At 48.6% G+C, this 15,688-nt stretch overlaps 7 protein-coding genes across 7 annotated transcripts; 4 read left to right on the top strand and 3 right to left on the bottom strand.

Moving 5' to 3' along the window:
• Positions 1-69: 69 nt before the first annotated feature.
• On the bottom strand, positions 70-622 carry N7519_002215 (uncharacterized protein; the record flags this gene model as incomplete). The annotated part of the gene is given in 3 exon segments (XM_057288993.1): positions 70-327; positions 346-444; positions 500-622. 3 exon segments carry the CDS (start codon positions 620-622, stop codon positions 70-72), a joined length of 480 nt encoding a protein of 159 aa, XP_057150195.1.
• Positions 623-896: 274 nt separating this feature from the next.
• On the top strand, positions 897-2,022 carry N7519_002214 (uncharacterized protein; the record flags this gene model as incomplete). Its single annotated transcript, XM_057288992.1, has 2 exons — positions 897-1,461; positions 1,514-2,022. 2 exons carry the CDS (start codon positions 897-899, stop codon positions 2,020-2,022), a joined length of 1,074 nt encoding a protein of 357 aa, XP_057150194.1.
• A 600-nt stretch (positions 2,023-2,622) lies between these two features.
• Positions 2,623-2,964, bottom strand: N7519_002213 (uncharacterized protein; the record flags this gene model as incomplete). The annotated part of the gene is made up of 1 exon (XM_057288991.1): positions 2,623-2,964. One exon carries the CDS (start codon positions 2,962-2,964, stop codon positions 2,623-2,625), a length of 342 nt encoding a protein of 113 aa, XP_057150193.1.
• A 2,360-nt stretch (positions 2,965-5,324) lies between these two features.
• Positions 5,325-6,974, top strand: N7519_002212 (putative exo-polygalacturonase; the record flags this gene model as incomplete). Its single annotated transcript, XM_057288990.1, has 5 exons — positions 5,325-5,582; positions 5,662-6,091; positions 6,146-6,387; positions 6,469-6,538; positions 6,613-6,974. 5 exons carry the CDS (start codon positions 5,325-5,327, stop codon positions 6,972-6,974), a joined length of 1,362 nt encoding a protein of 453 aa, XP_057150192.1.
• A 3,395-nt stretch (positions 6,975-10,369) lies between these two features.
• Positions 10,370-11,857, top strand: N7519_002211 (glycoside hydrolase family 7 protein; the record flags this gene model as incomplete). The annotated part of the gene is made up of 3 exons (XM_057288989.1): positions 10,370-10,585; positions 10,645-11,028; positions 11,090-11,857. 3 exons carry the CDS (start codon positions 10,370-10,372, stop codon positions 11,855-11,857), a joined length of 1,368 nt encoding a protein of 455 aa, XP_057150191.1.
• Positions 11,858-12,271: 414 nt separating this feature from the next.
• N7519_002210 (uncharacterized protein) lies at positions 12,272-13,577 on the top strand (the record flags this gene model as incomplete). The annotated part of the gene is made up of 3 exons (XM_057288988.1): positions 12,272-12,630; positions 12,712-13,188; positions 13,217-13,577. The coding sequence occupies 3 exons, from the start codon at positions 12,272-12,274 to the stop codon at positions 13,575-13,577; spliced, it is 1,197 nt and encodes a 398-aa protein (XP_057150190.1).
• A 368-nt stretch (positions 13,578-13,945) lies between these two features.
• Positions 13,946-15,234, bottom strand: N7519_002209 (bromodomain-containing protein; the record flags this gene model as incomplete). Its single annotated transcript, XM_057288987.1, has 2 exons — positions 13,946-15,016; positions 15,073-15,234. The coding sequence occupies 2 exons, from the start codon at positions 15,232-15,234 to the stop codon at positions 13,946-13,948; spliced, it is 1,233 nt and encodes a 410-aa protein (XP_057150189.1).
• Between the last annotated feature and the right edge of the window lie 454 nt (positions 15,235-15,688).

Raw genomic sequence — 15,688 nt, 5'->3', positions numbered from 1 at the left:
GGCAATGTCTGCCGACAGGAGGACTTTGCTGTGCCGCGGTATTCTCTCATCGTCATAATAGACCTAATCTTAGTCCTCATCGTCATCATCCTCCTCGTCCCCATCATCTTCGTAGTCTTCATCATGCTTATCCTCATCATTGTGCTCATCGTCCTCCTCATCCTCCTCTTCATCCTCATCATAGTCGTTCTCTTCAACCTCTTGCGCAGACTTGTACCACTGAACAGCAGCATCTTCCTGGGCCTGTTTCAATTGTGAGGCATCCGTGGCGACTTGAACTCCATGGCTTATGAAGTGTTGACGAATAACGGTGGCAGAGATAGGGTTCTGCATTCAATTAATAACCAACTCGGAGTTGGTGTATGCACTGACATTGTATTGTTGATAGCTCGGCACACGGCAAAAGACCTCGCCACGGCCCACAATGATTTGACCAGCAGAGTTCTATTAATGCAATCAGTAAAAATTTCCGAAGTTGGTTCTCCCCATATAGACTTACGCTCGTGTAAGGTGGGAACTTGAGCTCCTGGGACTCGCTCTTGAGGACGTGCTCTGTGTGCATATTGTTTCGTAAAAGGGCCGGACAGTTGTAACTGTCTAGTAAGGGGTCAGGGAAAGGCATTTTGAAGTCTGTCTCAATTTCAGGGTCTTTTTTCTGATGGAAGGGATGATGGAGAGTAAGAGGAAGAGGAAGAGGAAGAGGAAGCATTTGTGAGGAGAGAAGTTGTTGACTCTGCGCAGGCAGCTCCTTCCTCAGATCTTTCCCTCTTCCCATCTCTTTTCTCCTCCTTCAGCCATCTCCTCCCTCTTTTTCTTTTAACTCTTCTCTATTCTTTTGAGACTCTTCGACTATCTCGACTCTACTCTTTCTTTGCTCCTCAATTCTCACGGCCAATATGAGCTTCTTGTTCGCAAGCCCGAGTGATGTGACAATCATCGTCATTGAAGAGCCGAGCGACAACGATGACCACAGAACCAAAACAGCCATTTTTCATGTTGATCGCTCAAAGTTAATTGAAAGCAGCGCTTACTTTAAAGGAAGCTTCTCGTCTCGGTGGGCAAGAACCGAAAACCACAAGCCCACTCTGAGAGGCGACACAATCAAAGGCATGGAAGTGATGTTGGGGTCGATTCATGGGGTCGACATCAAGCCAGAGTCAGTCTCCATTGCAGATGTCTGGTACACAATCAAGGCCTGCAACAAGTACTTGCTGGACCCCGAGAAGTTAAGGAACTGGTTTGCGCGCTGGATCAAATACATTCGAGAGGAACGACCTGAAAGTTGGGAAGATGAGGATTTCAACCGCCAGTTGCTGTTTCCTTGCCATTTCTTTGATCATATAAAAGCATTCCAGCATGTTTCAAAGAGACTTGTCTACACCACCGCGGGCCATATCACGGAATTGGCCCCAACAGACTCACCATCATTCGAACCAATGCATATGCCCGCTATCGTCATGCGTAAGTTGACATCGCTCACTCATTAAGATCAAATGGTGCTAACTCGTAAAAGAGCAACTCAACGCAGCTAGAGGGCGGCTCCGAACAGTTCTCCAAAGACCTCTTTTCGAAGATGTAAATGTGACTATTGATCGTGTTCGCTGTGCCTGCGCAGCGGAACACATATTTTCTTACATGAGGGAACTGCATAGAATCGGGGTGAGGCCGTTGGATAGTGACATACACAAGAACTGTGTCCGCGAGATTCTCAATCGACTGGCTGCCTTTGATGAGAACAAGATGAAGATGAAAAACAGGCAGCCACCGGTGCAGATATGCAGCGTGTGCTCCCGCTCCTGGAAACCCATAGTGCAGTATGCACGAAGACAGGTTGAAGGCTATTTCGATGGCCTGTGTCTGGATTGCATGAAGAACCACCCAAACGAGAATTCGGAGTACTGGGCTCTCGGTACCAGACGAGTGTATGACTCAACTTGCCGCATCAGCCACGGCGAGCCAACGTGGTACTTCAGTTTCATGGGCCGTCGTGACAGAAGCCCATACCGCATGCAGCATGAATGAATAAGAAGGAATAAATCCCGAGTTCATGGTGATACTAGTCATCTACCCTGATGTTTTTCCGAACAATCTACGTCCATTTCCATCCTTTCAATACGATATCCGCCTTTCACGGAGTCCCGGAACTATGTTCATGGCAAGATCTGATCTTCCAATCGATAGCACACACTCGCAATGCTTACTGCCGTTGAACCATAAATCGATGAATACATGTTTGTATCATATCATTTTGAGAAAATGCCAAATATTAATAGCTTTAGTGTTCATTCGCAACATCATCGCACCAGTATCTCTGTAAGCCAACTTCTGGACTGGTTCTTTTGGCACGAAGTTTAAGGATAACCAACATTAACACATCTCAAAAGACTACTTTGACTACAGACCAGATTATAAAGCCTTGATTCAAAGACGTTCCACACATTAAAGAAAGTGATATTGTGTATCTTCCGTATAAACCGAATATCCTTCCAGACGTCCCTTATAACCTCCATTCCTCCATGGAGTCATCACACAGATGGCGAGCTGGTTCTATTATAGCAGTATGAGCCTCTTTCTACTCCCGTGGCAACATTTGGATGTAAAGACTTACACGCACGTCTCAGCCTAAGCCGAAACGGAGCCGTAGGCATGAATCTCCTGGTCGAATTTCAGGCACGCCCCCTGCTTGAATTCACTGTCACCACCGTCCGCCCACCAAGCGTACCGTGCGCTGACAGCAGCACCGCATCCGTTGGCTGTAAAGAAGGTGGCTTTCTGGTGACGACCTCCGTATGTGTCGACTCTGATGGACTTGGTCGGGAAAATGTTGGTATCTCTGCATGTGTTGTCCCACACATTGACGCTCTTGGACTCGTCGGTACAGTCGTCGCCTCGGTACGCGGTGATCACGTACGACAGAGCCCCGGGGCTGAGGCAGAAGAGTGCGAGGGTCTTTCCGAAATGCATGGTTGCTTGAGAAAGTGGAATTGATAGTGGAGTGAGAATGTATTGTGGAATAGGAGTATTGATTGGATGCGAATCAGGCTGATGTCTGGATGTAATAGATGGGTCGTGAGTCCCTTTTTATATTCGAAGACTGTACCTCGCCAAGACTGGAATCTTGTGAGAGTGAAGTTATACCATTTTCTGGCCCCAACAATCACATCACAGCCATCCTTGGCTTTGGATGCATAGTCCATGTAATCCATGCAATCCTGGGGATACGGGGATGTAGTTTGCTGACCTGCTTGTGATCTGCAGATGTGATAGGCTTCCCCTATAGCTAAGTGGGTTCTTCCTAAAGAAGGATCATGTTGCGCCTTATTTAATCCACGCAAACTTGGGGCCGTTAGGATATAGTTTGTTGGCCTTCTTCTAATATGTAGATGTGATAGGCGAAGGCAAGTTAGGCGTCCCGTACGGCTGAGAATGCCAGGCTGCATTGTGTCGATCTTATGTCAATGGTATGTCGATCTTATGTCGATCTCCAGGTGTGATAGGATACGGCCCCGGACCGATCCTTACTTTAGGCGCTATCATTAATAGCGTCTTGCACCTCAAAAACGGTACCATCTCAATTGATCGTACTTGTGGAGAGTCGCAAATCCGATGGGTTCAATTGCGCCGGAGTGTCTTGTGTCGATGGGAGCGAATTGGGAGTTCTGAAGAATTACTACCACCGGGCAGTTGTAAGAATTCTTAGATCGCAGGGCTGAGGTATTCGTGGACTGCAGGTGGGGAAGTGTGCCTGCATAAGTAATGAGACCGTTAACGGCGTCCATATTTGGCTCGTGGTGTCTCTCGGGCGTCCATATTGGTTCGCGCTTCGCCGCTGTCATGCAATGTTTCCTTTTTGTTTGCTTTTTTGAGTCTAGCATGTAGCCCCCCTACCCTGCCAAGCCCGCTGCCCGACCTCCCCAGGCACTGTCATCGTCACTATCACGGCGAATCTTTCCAAGCATGGATCAGCCTCGCCCTCTTCCACATTGAGCATCTGAGCCTCATCCCCCTATAGCCCTTTTTGCCTTTTTCCAAGCCTTGCAGTGACGCACTTGGATTGTCGGGCCAGTTATTTCTCACAAGTCAGCAACTGCAGGCAACCCCAGTTCTTGGGACACTATGTCGAGTCCTCTGGTGCTGGTAGCCTAGACGCTTACCAGGAGTCACAAAAGGCATGGGTGACGGGTGTTACTGCAGGATCAGAGGAAATGATTAGCTTCATCGAGAGTTATCGTGATCCAGCTGCGATCAGGTGGAGTAGGAAGCTATGACCGGATCCGGGTGAGACGTCGAGATTGAAACATTTTGTGAAAAGCCCAACTTTCAGGATTCGACAACTCCCGCGGGCATTGGGTGACATCAATGATAGAAAAGGCCCGTTTGAGAAGAGTCTGTCTGAAGCCCCTGACTTAACCAGCGTCCACAGTGAGATAAGCATCGGTTCCTCTCTCATTGCTCTGCTGTATGGGGCAGTGTCGTCTTCAAATCCACCAATCTTCCCATTGTGGACCATGGAAGAGGAGCGCCGGATCGAATGAAGCTGACAATGAATTAAAATATCCGAAAACCGCTCCGGGCATCCACAACTTTGACGAGCAGAACACCAATCAGTCCACCAAAGGGGAAAGCCCTGGCTTCACATTATTTACTCTGTCAAACTTGGGATACCGTTTTCGGGTATTTGGCGGAAACAGTTGAGGAATTTCCTGCTATTATAGTCTCAGTATATCTCATGGATCGTGAGGGGTTTTGCGTGCTCTGGCACACTTGTTATGGCAGGCAGGTAGACCTCATTGATACCTGGTTTGTCAGTCTGCACATGTTTGTTAGCGAGTACATTAGCCAGTCTCTCACAGATAGAGAATTTAAAATCTCTTCTCTCCCCTTCTCTCTGGCCTCTGTCAGATCAACACTGACACCAGCACGCTGACCGTAAGTGTGCAATGTCTCAGAATGACAACCTACCCCGCAATTCCATCCTGTTGCAACCAAATGGATTCGGCTTAAATGGTGCCGACAGAGTTGGTGATATTAAGAACACCGATGCATATCTTTCTTTAAACGGCGTGGTTTTGCAGCAATGGCTTTCTATCCGTGCAACGTCGGTTCCTCGGATAACACCAACATTTCCGTGCAAAGCGGGGTGATGTTGATCGCTTATCGGGTTGATTGGCACAAAAAGCGAATACGAATCTTTGTTTATACTTCGGGTTCTGATAGACCGATGAAAAGAGATTGGTGAGGTGACTGAATTGATGTCTCATAAGAAGGATAGGAAGACCCTTAGCAGCCTTCTATGTCCCCTCTTTGTCCAATCTTCTCTCGCCATGCGGTCAATTCCAGTCATCCTGTCGCTGCTGTTAGCACAGTTGAGTCCTGTGGTAGCCAAAGGCCATCAGAACAGCTGTGTGGTCAAGAGCAGCGGAACTAACGTGACCGACGATGCCCCAGCCATTTTGAAAGCGTTCAGGGAGTGCGGCCAAAATGGAAGGATCGTCTTTGAACCCACAACGTACTACGTCAATTCGGTCATGAACATCTCCTGGCTCGACAATGTTGACATCGACATCCGCGGAACGCTGTTGGTATGCATTTCCATTCTTCGGGCATTGTGTTCAAGCCCACCTGCAAATCCGACTGCTGACAATCTGCCTCGTTTGTTAGTGGAGCACTGACATCCCTTACTGGCTGAACAACTCGATGGATGTTGGATACCAGAACCAGTCAACAGCTCTGATAATTGGTGGTAACAATGTCCGCATCAATGGCTATGAAAAAGGCACATTTGACGGTAACGGCGACTACTGGTATCAATGGATCAGAGAACAGCCAAACACATCCAACTACCCAGGCCGGCCGCACGGTGTGACATTCGACAACCTCACGAACTCTGTTATTCGTGGCCTTACCTTCCTAAGGAGCCAGATGTGGTATGTGAAGAATCGGATGCTTGTCTCAAAAACCCTATGGATGCTGTGGTCTTTGCTTGCTAACGGTGGCCCGAACCTTCAAAGGACTATGTCAATCATTAACTCTCACAATGTCTTGCTCGACAGCATTCTTGTCAACAACACAGGAAACTGGGCACAAAGCTGTAAGGATTTCAGAGTAAATACAGCCTTGACTGGGAAATACTGACTTGATATAGCCAACACCGACGGGGCGGATACTATCCGGTCTTCCCATATCACATTCAATAACTGGACCGTCTACAACGGTGACGACAGCCTTTCGATGAAGGCCAACAGCACCGATATAACCATCACAAACTGCAAGTTCTACGATGGTCTAGGCATTGCGATGGGGAGTATCGGGCAGTATAATGATCAGTTCGAGACGATCGAGCGGATCACGGTCAAGAACATCGAGTATGACAACACATTACATGCTGTGAGTGACCAAGATACAAACACCATATGATATTTGGCCGGGCAGGCATGAGAATAGGATATTAACTCGGATATCCTTTAGTTCTACATAAAGACATGGACCGATGACCAAAATGGCTACCCACCGAACGGAGGTGGCGGTGGACTCGGATGTAAGTTTGACGGATGACTCCCATACCACCTACCGTCAATCAGGGAGTAATCGAGAGGTCGCTAACATATCCAGTTGCATCTGAGATGAAACTCACGAACCTGACCACAACAGGGCTTCGCGGGGCCGCGTTCGCCATCTCGCAGTGCACGCGGTTCTCCGGTGCACCGGGCCAGGGTAACTGCACAAACTCGGAATTTCAGATTAGAAATGTGGAGATTGACAGGCTGTCTGGCACCAGCGAGTCGACAAGGTTTGCGAGCCTCCAGTGCAGTGCCGTGGCGCCATGTACCAACATCACCATCGTTGACAGCACCCTGCATCTCGATAATGGCACCGCCGCGAATGAGTTCCTGTGTGGGAACGTCGCGAATCCGACTGGGTTCAACTGTACTGGAGTGCCTTGCGTGGGTGGGAGCGCTACTGGGGAGTGCTAAAGAATGAATTCTCGGCAGTTAATCCTCGCCTGGAGGCTACGGAAAGAAATGGGCTTGCACTCTCTATAGTGAAGAATCCATCGCTAAATGACTGTGTTTTGGCGTAATTTTGCCCGCTGGGTCATCGAAGTTCAATACCTTTCCATCGGTTTAAGGCATAGGGCAATCTATAAGTATACCGGGCAGTGTAAGCACAATTAATCAAGTAGGGGCCAAATCTCCACAACACTCCGATGTAGTGTAGGGGTTATCACTGCGCTCTTTCACAGCGCTAACGGGGGTTCGAATCCCCCCCATCGGAGAATTTCTTTTTTTTTCTTCTTCGTTTTTATTTATGCCCTTTTTTTATTTGCGCATGTTAATACTGATATGTAGATCATACTATAGGCAAGGAAATAGATATGACATCTGCCTCTAAACAATTTTAGAGACATCATGGTATATCACTACACAGAGATATCTCTACATATGTATACAACCAGGAAATATACAACAAACGTAGGAAATTATACGCAACCACGACTTCATCCAGGGACACTACCTACCAGGCATGGGCCGACATGTTCCCAGAATGTATCGACGACCTTTTGTAGTCGATATGTCCTCTTCCTCTTTGAAGCAGACGGGTCAAATCATGCCTAAAGAGCGCGTAACCAAAGATTATGCTCTCTCTGTCTTTGTTTTTGTCGAATGGCGTCTCATCTAGAGTATATATATGCCTGTGTATATGTAAATCGAAAGGACGGCAGCTTTCGGCTATACGTGGATGGGAGCCCTCAATAATATACTGGCTTCCTCTGTATGAACACCATAGCTGGCCTGCTCGATATCTCGAGAGTCCTGGCTCTCATTGCTTTTCCGTGGTCCCTGTCATATATATCCTGCTGTACTTCGTACCTAATGGCCAAGCATTAATTGTTCAGTTATTCTGGACTAGAATCAATAACTGACACGGAACAATCGAGGTCACACCACCAATTACGAAGACTTTATCGCTCTTATTTCATTTTGAGATTGTAGTAGATAGTTACGTGAGTTTTTTTCCTTCATTGGAGGCTCAACTACGACAATTATGACAATAGAAAATTGGGATAAGTATTCCCCGATCGCTCAAAATTACATAGTCTTCCGATGTAGTGTAGGGGTTATCACTGTGCTCTTTCAAGCCCTTATTTGGGATATCGAGCAGCACTAACGGGGGTTCGAATCCCCCCATCGGAGTTTCTTTTTTTTTTTTTGTTATTCCTTCTGTTCATTGTTTCTTACCCTGTTGATTGATTGCATGCGTCCTTCATTTCCTTCCAATCCACATAGGTGGCATGTCTCTCCGTGAGAAGCTGGGTATGACCAGAACCCATCAAAATCGCTTAGGCAGTATCGATATCACAGCGCTTTCTCCCATCGGGGGCACCGGCCATTCCTCCGCATCAATATAAGCACAAATGCTACCTACGTAGGTAATACTGAAGATAATTAGCCTAAAGCAACCTCTACATCCAATCCATTCAACTCAGCCCTGAAGACACTTACTGCAGCAGGAAACGATCGACACTAGTCATCATTAAAGGTCGATGCATTCTCCTGCACACTAGTCTGCTCGAGGCCGTTCGCCCGTATGCCCAATAACCGGCAAATTAGTCGCGTAACCATATACGGGGACCTCAAGTTTGTCCAGTCACATTTTGGTTGGACTCCCTGCATTGGTGCACAGGTAAACCCTTGGCCCGTATATTGACGGCAAATTACCGTGACGAATTTGGCCATTTGCACATCGAATCTGCGGGATAGACAAGTAGTGAACTTGAACAGATGTAACCTCGTAATTTTCCGCATACAATCCTGGATTAATGGGGGCAGCCAAAATGAGAAAGCATGACCGCCAAAGACACATGTCTTCAAAGCCATGGGATCTTTAGGGCTATCGTCAGGTACCACATGCAACTCGCAGGATGCGGGTGATCACCATGCGCCTTTTTCTCCGTTCGGTTAAATTATATCCCTCCCAGTCGCCAAGGTGTTTACGCGCTGCCATTTGGACCTTCAATTAAACAGGCCCGGGGCATCCGGTAATAGAATCTTGAAACACCGGCTTCACCATACTGTCAGGGCCTAGTGTTGGAGTATCGTTGATACTACTGGTGAACCCCCACAATGAAGAAATCCACAGTAATCGCCAAAACTTAGCGTGAGTCCTTCATCTTAGCTTCTTTACTTTTAATGCTTCGGGTTTGGCCAATCCAATATGATGCACGTCCCCACAAATCAGACCACGGCGCTCATGTCTAGTGTCTTATTCGTGGAAATGTTCAATAATGAAAGCGGTTATGATTTATGCAGGGGCCTAGTTTATGCTCAGTGATGACCTTTGTGAGAGCCGCCAGTATGTATAGATAGAGCCTCGGTCTCAGATTCATGTGTTCCGAACGAGACGGTGAATTGCCCCAAATGCTATGTCAAAATAGAGTAGTAAATATATACAAAGTATGAAACATGGCGGATAACAATAATCCATATCAAATCATTGCTTCAGACAGCTGGTGTTGGAAGTTCTTTGCCTGTTCACAATATCATGGCTAGTTTCGGCCTGAAACGGCCTTTGGCCCGAAGGGTCTGCAGAACAAACCTCCGTGTTTGGGCTTAACGCCTCGTGGATTATCCCACACTATCTGATGCAAAGAAAAGCCTTTTTGGCGGTTTGATGTCAGTGGGGGACTGTGGGGAGCGCCGTGGCGCCCATTCCATCTAGGGGCGCTCTTGGCTGGCTTCCACCACCTTCCCCGCAAAGTGTCTTATGATCTTGTTTCTGTCGAGTATAGTTTAATTAGGCAGTACTGACCCTGATGTGTAAATTAAGGATCGACAGGCAACATACCTCAAAGAGTCTCCATCTGCAGTCATTGCTCCTTGCACTTTTAAGCTCCCCAAATCTTATACGAAAATCGACAGAACCGGATCGGGGCATTCTCCGTTTTCACGGACGTTGAAACGATTAACCCACGTTTATCCACCCCAATATCAGTCAAGATCTTGATGAGACGTCTCACCACATTCATCCAGCGATGATCATTCCCTTCCTGATTCAGGCCCATATTCCACCCTCAAATCAACGCACTCACGAAACCGGAGGTCGCCCAGTATGGAAGTCGATACTGGATTGATGATTAAGGACTCTCTATCCATGCCAAATTGGTGACGGCCTTAGGGTCCGTCCCACCGGTTATGCTCTGCAGCAATGAGCCTAGTCAAGGCTTCCATGACAATAACTTAGAGCAATCTTATGAGGAGGAAAAACATATAAAGATCAATTCCCACCCTGGGATTATTTCTGTTCATAAACTGCAGGCCAGACAACAAGATAACATAACAACATTGCAAACGATCCTTCTGCTTCATCAATGTATCAACGCGCACTCCTTTTCTCCGCCCTGGCGGCGGCAGCCCGTGCCCAGCAAGCTGGCACACTGACACCCGAGACCCATCCCTCTTTGACCTGGCAAAAGTGCACTGCTGAGGGCAGTTGCGCTGACCAGAAGGGCTCTGTTGTCATCGACTCCAACTGGCGTTGGCTTCACTCCGTCGACGGTTCTACCAACTGCTACACTGGAAACGAGGTAAGGGATCTCGAACCGAGAAGATGAGCGTTTATATTGATTGACTTCTTTGACAATAGTGGGATGCGACTCTCTGCCCCGATGACAAGACTTGCGCCGAAAACTGTGCCCTCGACGGTGCTGACTACGCCGGCACCTACGGTGCGACCACCAGTGGCAATGCCCTCACTTTGACCTTCGTCACTGGTGCCAACGTTGGCTCTCGTCTGTTCCTGATGGAGGACGAAAGTACCTACCAGATGTTCAAGCTGAAGAACCAGGAGTTCACCTTCGATGTGGATACTTCTGAGCTGCCCTGCGGACTCAATGGAGCTCTGTACTTTGTCTCCATGGATGCCGACGGTGGCTTGGCTAGATTCGAGGGCAACAAGGCAGGTGCCAAGTACGGAACTGGCTACTGTGATTCTCAGTGCCCTCGTGATCTGAAGTTCATCAACGGCCAGGTGAGTTTTATACTGCTCTTTCGAAAAAGGTTGTGGGCAAAATGACTGATGCGAGTTACAGGCCAACGTGGAGGGATGGAAGCCTTCCGAGAATGACAAGAACGCTGGTGTTGGTGGCCACGGAGCTTGCTGCCCTGAGATGGATATCTGGGAAGCCAACAGCATCTCCACTGCTTTCACTCCTCACCCTTGCGACAGCCCCGAACAGACCATGTGCGAGGGCGACGAATGTGGTGGAACTTACTCCGCCACCCGCTACGCCGGAACCTGCGATCCCGATGGATGCGACTTCAACTCCTACCGCATGGGCAACGAGAGCTTCTACGGCCCCGGCATGACCGTCGACTCCAAGTCCAAGATGACCGTTGTCACCCAGTTCATCACCAGCGACGGCACCGACTCCGGCGCCCTCAGCGAGATCAAGCGTATCTACGTGCAGGACGGAAAGGTCATCGCCAACTCCGCCTCGGATGTCAGCGGCGCCACCGGAAACTCGATCACACCGGAATTCTGCACAGCCCAGAAGAAGGCCTTCGGTGATGAGGATATCTTCGCTCAGCACGGTGGTCTGTCCGGCATGGGTGACGGTCTGGACCAGGGAATGGTTCTCGTCATGAGCTTGTGGGATGACCACTACGCTAACATGCTCTGGTTGGACGGCGAGGCCTACCCCACTGATGCTTCTCCCTCTGACCCTGGTGTTGCTCGCGGCACATGCGCCACCACCTCCGGCGACCCAGCCACCGTCGAGCAGGAGCACGGCTCGGCCACGGTGACCTACTCCAACATCAAGGTCGGCCCCATTGGCTCCACTTTCGCTTCTTCCTAAAGAGTCAAAATGACAGGTACTTGCTGAACTCGGCTACACCTGGAATGCGGGGGTCTCTGTTCTGCATAAATCCTTGAGCCAGTGACAGCAAATGCCAAATTTTGGAAGGAAACGGCGAGTGTTATATAAAGTTTCCTTCGTTTATATTTGTCTGTATTCTTGATTTCTTTTTTTTCCTTTCTTAGAATCAGAGAGTTGCTTATCAGAATCGAATTGATGTCATTTGCCCGATTTGAACCCCAACAAGTAAAGAAGGCGGTCGGGGTATTCCCGCCCGACAGAAAAAAAAACGGCCAGCTCTAAGCTCCGGCTTTTGCAATTGATTCTTTTGATCCAATTCACGCGAATTCAGATTTTTACTAGGCTCATTGAAGCCTCCCCAATTTGTGCTCATTTCTGTCACAATTCGCAACCATGTTTGACACAGTCTGCACGCTTCCGCTTTCTGCGGACCTGTTCACTCAGGCTATCCACCCCGAGGAGCCCGTAGTCTCTGTCGGTCTGGCCTCGGGCCACGTCCAAACCTTCCGGCTGCCTTCCTTGGAAGGAGAAGACGATGAAGATGCCACATCAAATTCTTCGGCTCGGACTGGAAAGGGCCACATTGACACAATGTGGAGAACCCGGCGACACAAGGGTAGCTGCCGCACCCTAGGGTTCAGTGTGGATGGCAAAGCGCTTTACTCGGCTGGTACAGACGGCATGGTGAAAGCTGCAAGCAGCGAGACTGGTCAGGTGCATAACAAGATTGTGATTCCTCTTGAGAAGAACGGGTAAAGGAACACCCCTGAATACAAGCATTGCATTCCAAACGTTTGCATTTGGCTGACCTGCCTTTTTTCGATATCACATAGCTCTGTTGATGCGCCAACCATGATCCACGCCCTCTCTCCTCAAACTCTTCTCCTCGGTACCGACTCAAGCGCTCTGCACCTCTACGATCTCCGTATCCCCTACTCCAAGGTGTCTGCCCGGCCCGAGCAATCGCACCACCCTCACGACGATTACATCTCATCACTTACTCCTCTGCCGCCTTCCGAAACCAGTACGTCGGGCTTTAGCAAGCAATGGGTTACAACTGGTGGAACAACCCTGGCCGTGACAGATCTCCGGAGGGGTGTTCTGGTGCGCAGCGAGAACCAGGAAGAAGAATTGGTCAGCTCGGCCTTTATGGGTGGTCTGCCTTCCAGCGGAACCAGTCGGGGCGAGAAGCTGATTGTCGGTGGAGCCAGCGGTATCATTACTCTCTGGGAGAAGGGCGCGTGGGATGACCAGGATGAGCGGATCTACGTCGATCGCAATTCCGATGGCGGAGATTCTATCGAGACAATGTCAGTTGCGCCTGACTACTTGGGCAAGGTGGTGGCTGCAGGACTCTCAAAACGGAAAGGTGAAATTCGTGCGCATTGGACCCAACCAAGTCGTTTCCGAGGTTGTGCATGATGAGATCGATGGTGTTGTGGGCTTGGGCTTCGACGTGGAGGGCCGTATGGTCTCTGGTGGTGGTCAAACCGTCAAGGTGTGGCACGAGGCTGAGGACAATGGCGATGATGGATCTGGCGATGAAGACATGATGGATGATAGCGATGACGATAAAGACTCGGATGACAGCGATGCGGAACGTCGCCAGGATCCCAAGGACCGAAAGAAGCGCAAGAAGTCCAAGAGCAAGGACCGCAGTGGTGGACAGCATGTTATGGCTTTCCATGACCTGGACTAATGTCTCAATACCCCATTATCTGATACCCACATCTGCAGATCAATTGTTCAGCCTGAAAACCAGAAAAAGTGTACATAGCGTTGGTGTTAGGGGTTCTAAGAGCCAATTGAAGGAAGAATATCAAATCTCCATCTAGGGATAATGTGCCACGTATGTTTCCCCAATTACTTTGCTCTAGCTTTTTCCAAAAAACAACAGATTGTTTCCAATGCAAGCTAAGCGTTAGGGGCCAATGATCGCAGTATACATCGATATCATTGACGCCTTCTCTGTATAGCACCTCGAGCCCAATCGCCTGATACCGACACTGACCATAAGAAACCTCGCTTCAACAACACACCTTACTCCAAAGCATGCAGTAGCACGAATCATCCTTCAAGCAAGTAAGACCATTCCGGAATATCCTTGATGAGTTTCCACATGTACTTCTCCAGCTTGACTGCACACTTAGCGTATACCGTTGTGGCATCATTATACTGGCGACAGTTACTGAAGATCAACTTGAGATCGCGGACAAGATCTTCCGGAGTAGTGTAATTCTCCAATCTTTCTTCTATGGTCGACAAATCCATTGGTGATACAATGACATCGTAATAACCGGGTACTTCATCTTTGTTGACCGGATTGAGAAAGGGCCATGCTAGTTTGTGGTTTTGGATTTCATTCAGAAAACGTCGAAATTCGTTGAAACGAGGTCCTCTGAAACGAGATCCATGGCATGCTTCTCGCGCTAATTCGTCCATATCCGGAGACCAGCCAGTTTCCCGGATGGCAGGGATAGAGAGTGGATCGATTGGAACGACGACGCCGTCGTTAGCGTTAGCCCATTGCTGAGGGGGTAGATGAATGATATGGCTTTTGCTCAAGGTGCGTATTTTAGCTAGAACAGATGCCTTTTGCTTGAGAAGCATTCGACCAACTTCGAGATATCGGATTCGGGCAAGCATGGAGCATTGCATAAGTGTCCCTCCTTCGTAATCCTTAATACAGCCCATCCAGATAGAGTTGTCGAGAGTGATCTTTTTAGTAAAACCCTGCTTTTGGAAATACCCGATGGCATGATTATCGGCGTAAGTCAGAAAATGCATCACAGGGGAAGTAGCTCTAATATAATCCTTTAAATGGGCCATAAGATGTGCTCCGTATCCTTTCACCTGCTGATCAGACGAAACGGCACAAAAGACGATTTCGGCAAACTTGCGGTCTCGGAATTCTCGGAATGATATACCGCCAATGACCTCCAAAGGCATCTTAACGATAGCGATCGATAAATGAGCGCGGTCGTAGACGAGACGTGCGATGTATTCCTTAGGCATTTCCGGAAGTTGCCTTTGATATAGACATTTGAGACCTGTAAGGATAATCGTACTCTCTCTAGAGCCATCGTTGTTGACAACCCGAAACTCGATCTCGCCATTTCGTTCTTCCACAACTGCAGGCTTTAGAATAGTTTGTTAACTAGAAGGTTTCTCGGCATTTAAAGGTCCTGGCATACCTTCTCTAGGAAAGGAATCCTCCGGGTTATAGCTGGAGCTTTGACATCCGCCTCTGTCAACCCATAATGAATGTGTTTGGCTCTTTTCGCATCGGGCGCAATATTCAGCTCTTCACAAGCCGTGCGCTTCGCGTTGTCAGCTTGCGACTCTACTTTGTCCATTTGCGTGGCAACACTGCAGTTGTAGGTAATATGCACAATCGGATAGGTGAACCTCGGGCTAACTGAATTTTCCTCCCTCAAGAATGGAAATGCTAAGTCAAGTAGATTCCAAGGTCAGAGGTCAATTCAGTGTACGACCCGGTGGCCAATGCTCACTGGAGTGCTCGCGGGGCCCTTGTTTTCACTTATATAGACACTGTTTGGCTTTGGGAGGTGGTTGTAAGCTTGGGTTTCTAGGGAAGGGACATGGAATATCAGAGGAGAAATATATAACCATGAATCCACCTAAGAATTCTGGGGAGCGCACGGATCGGAGAGGAGTGGAGTGGAGAGTGATCTACGGAGTGCGGAGTACCGGCCCTAGTGATGTACATGGACGGTCACGTCACGTGAGTCTGATGCTCCATGTATCTAGACAATGTTCCATTGATGAAGTAGAGGCAGTGGAAGTAAT

The sequence above is a fragment of the Penicillium mononematosum genome (genome assembly GCF_028829835.1).
Source record: "Penicillium mononematosum strain IBT 11891 chromosome Unknown utg000002l:1.0-8112719.0:1.0-8118358.0, whole genome shotgun sequence".
Taxonomy (NCBI): Eukaryota; Fungi; Ascomycota; class Eurotiomycetes; order Eurotiales; family Aspergillaceae; genus Penicillium; species Penicillium mononematosum.
Note: the sequence above shows the minus strand (reverse complement) of the source record. Positions and strands in the feature narration are given on the sequence as shown.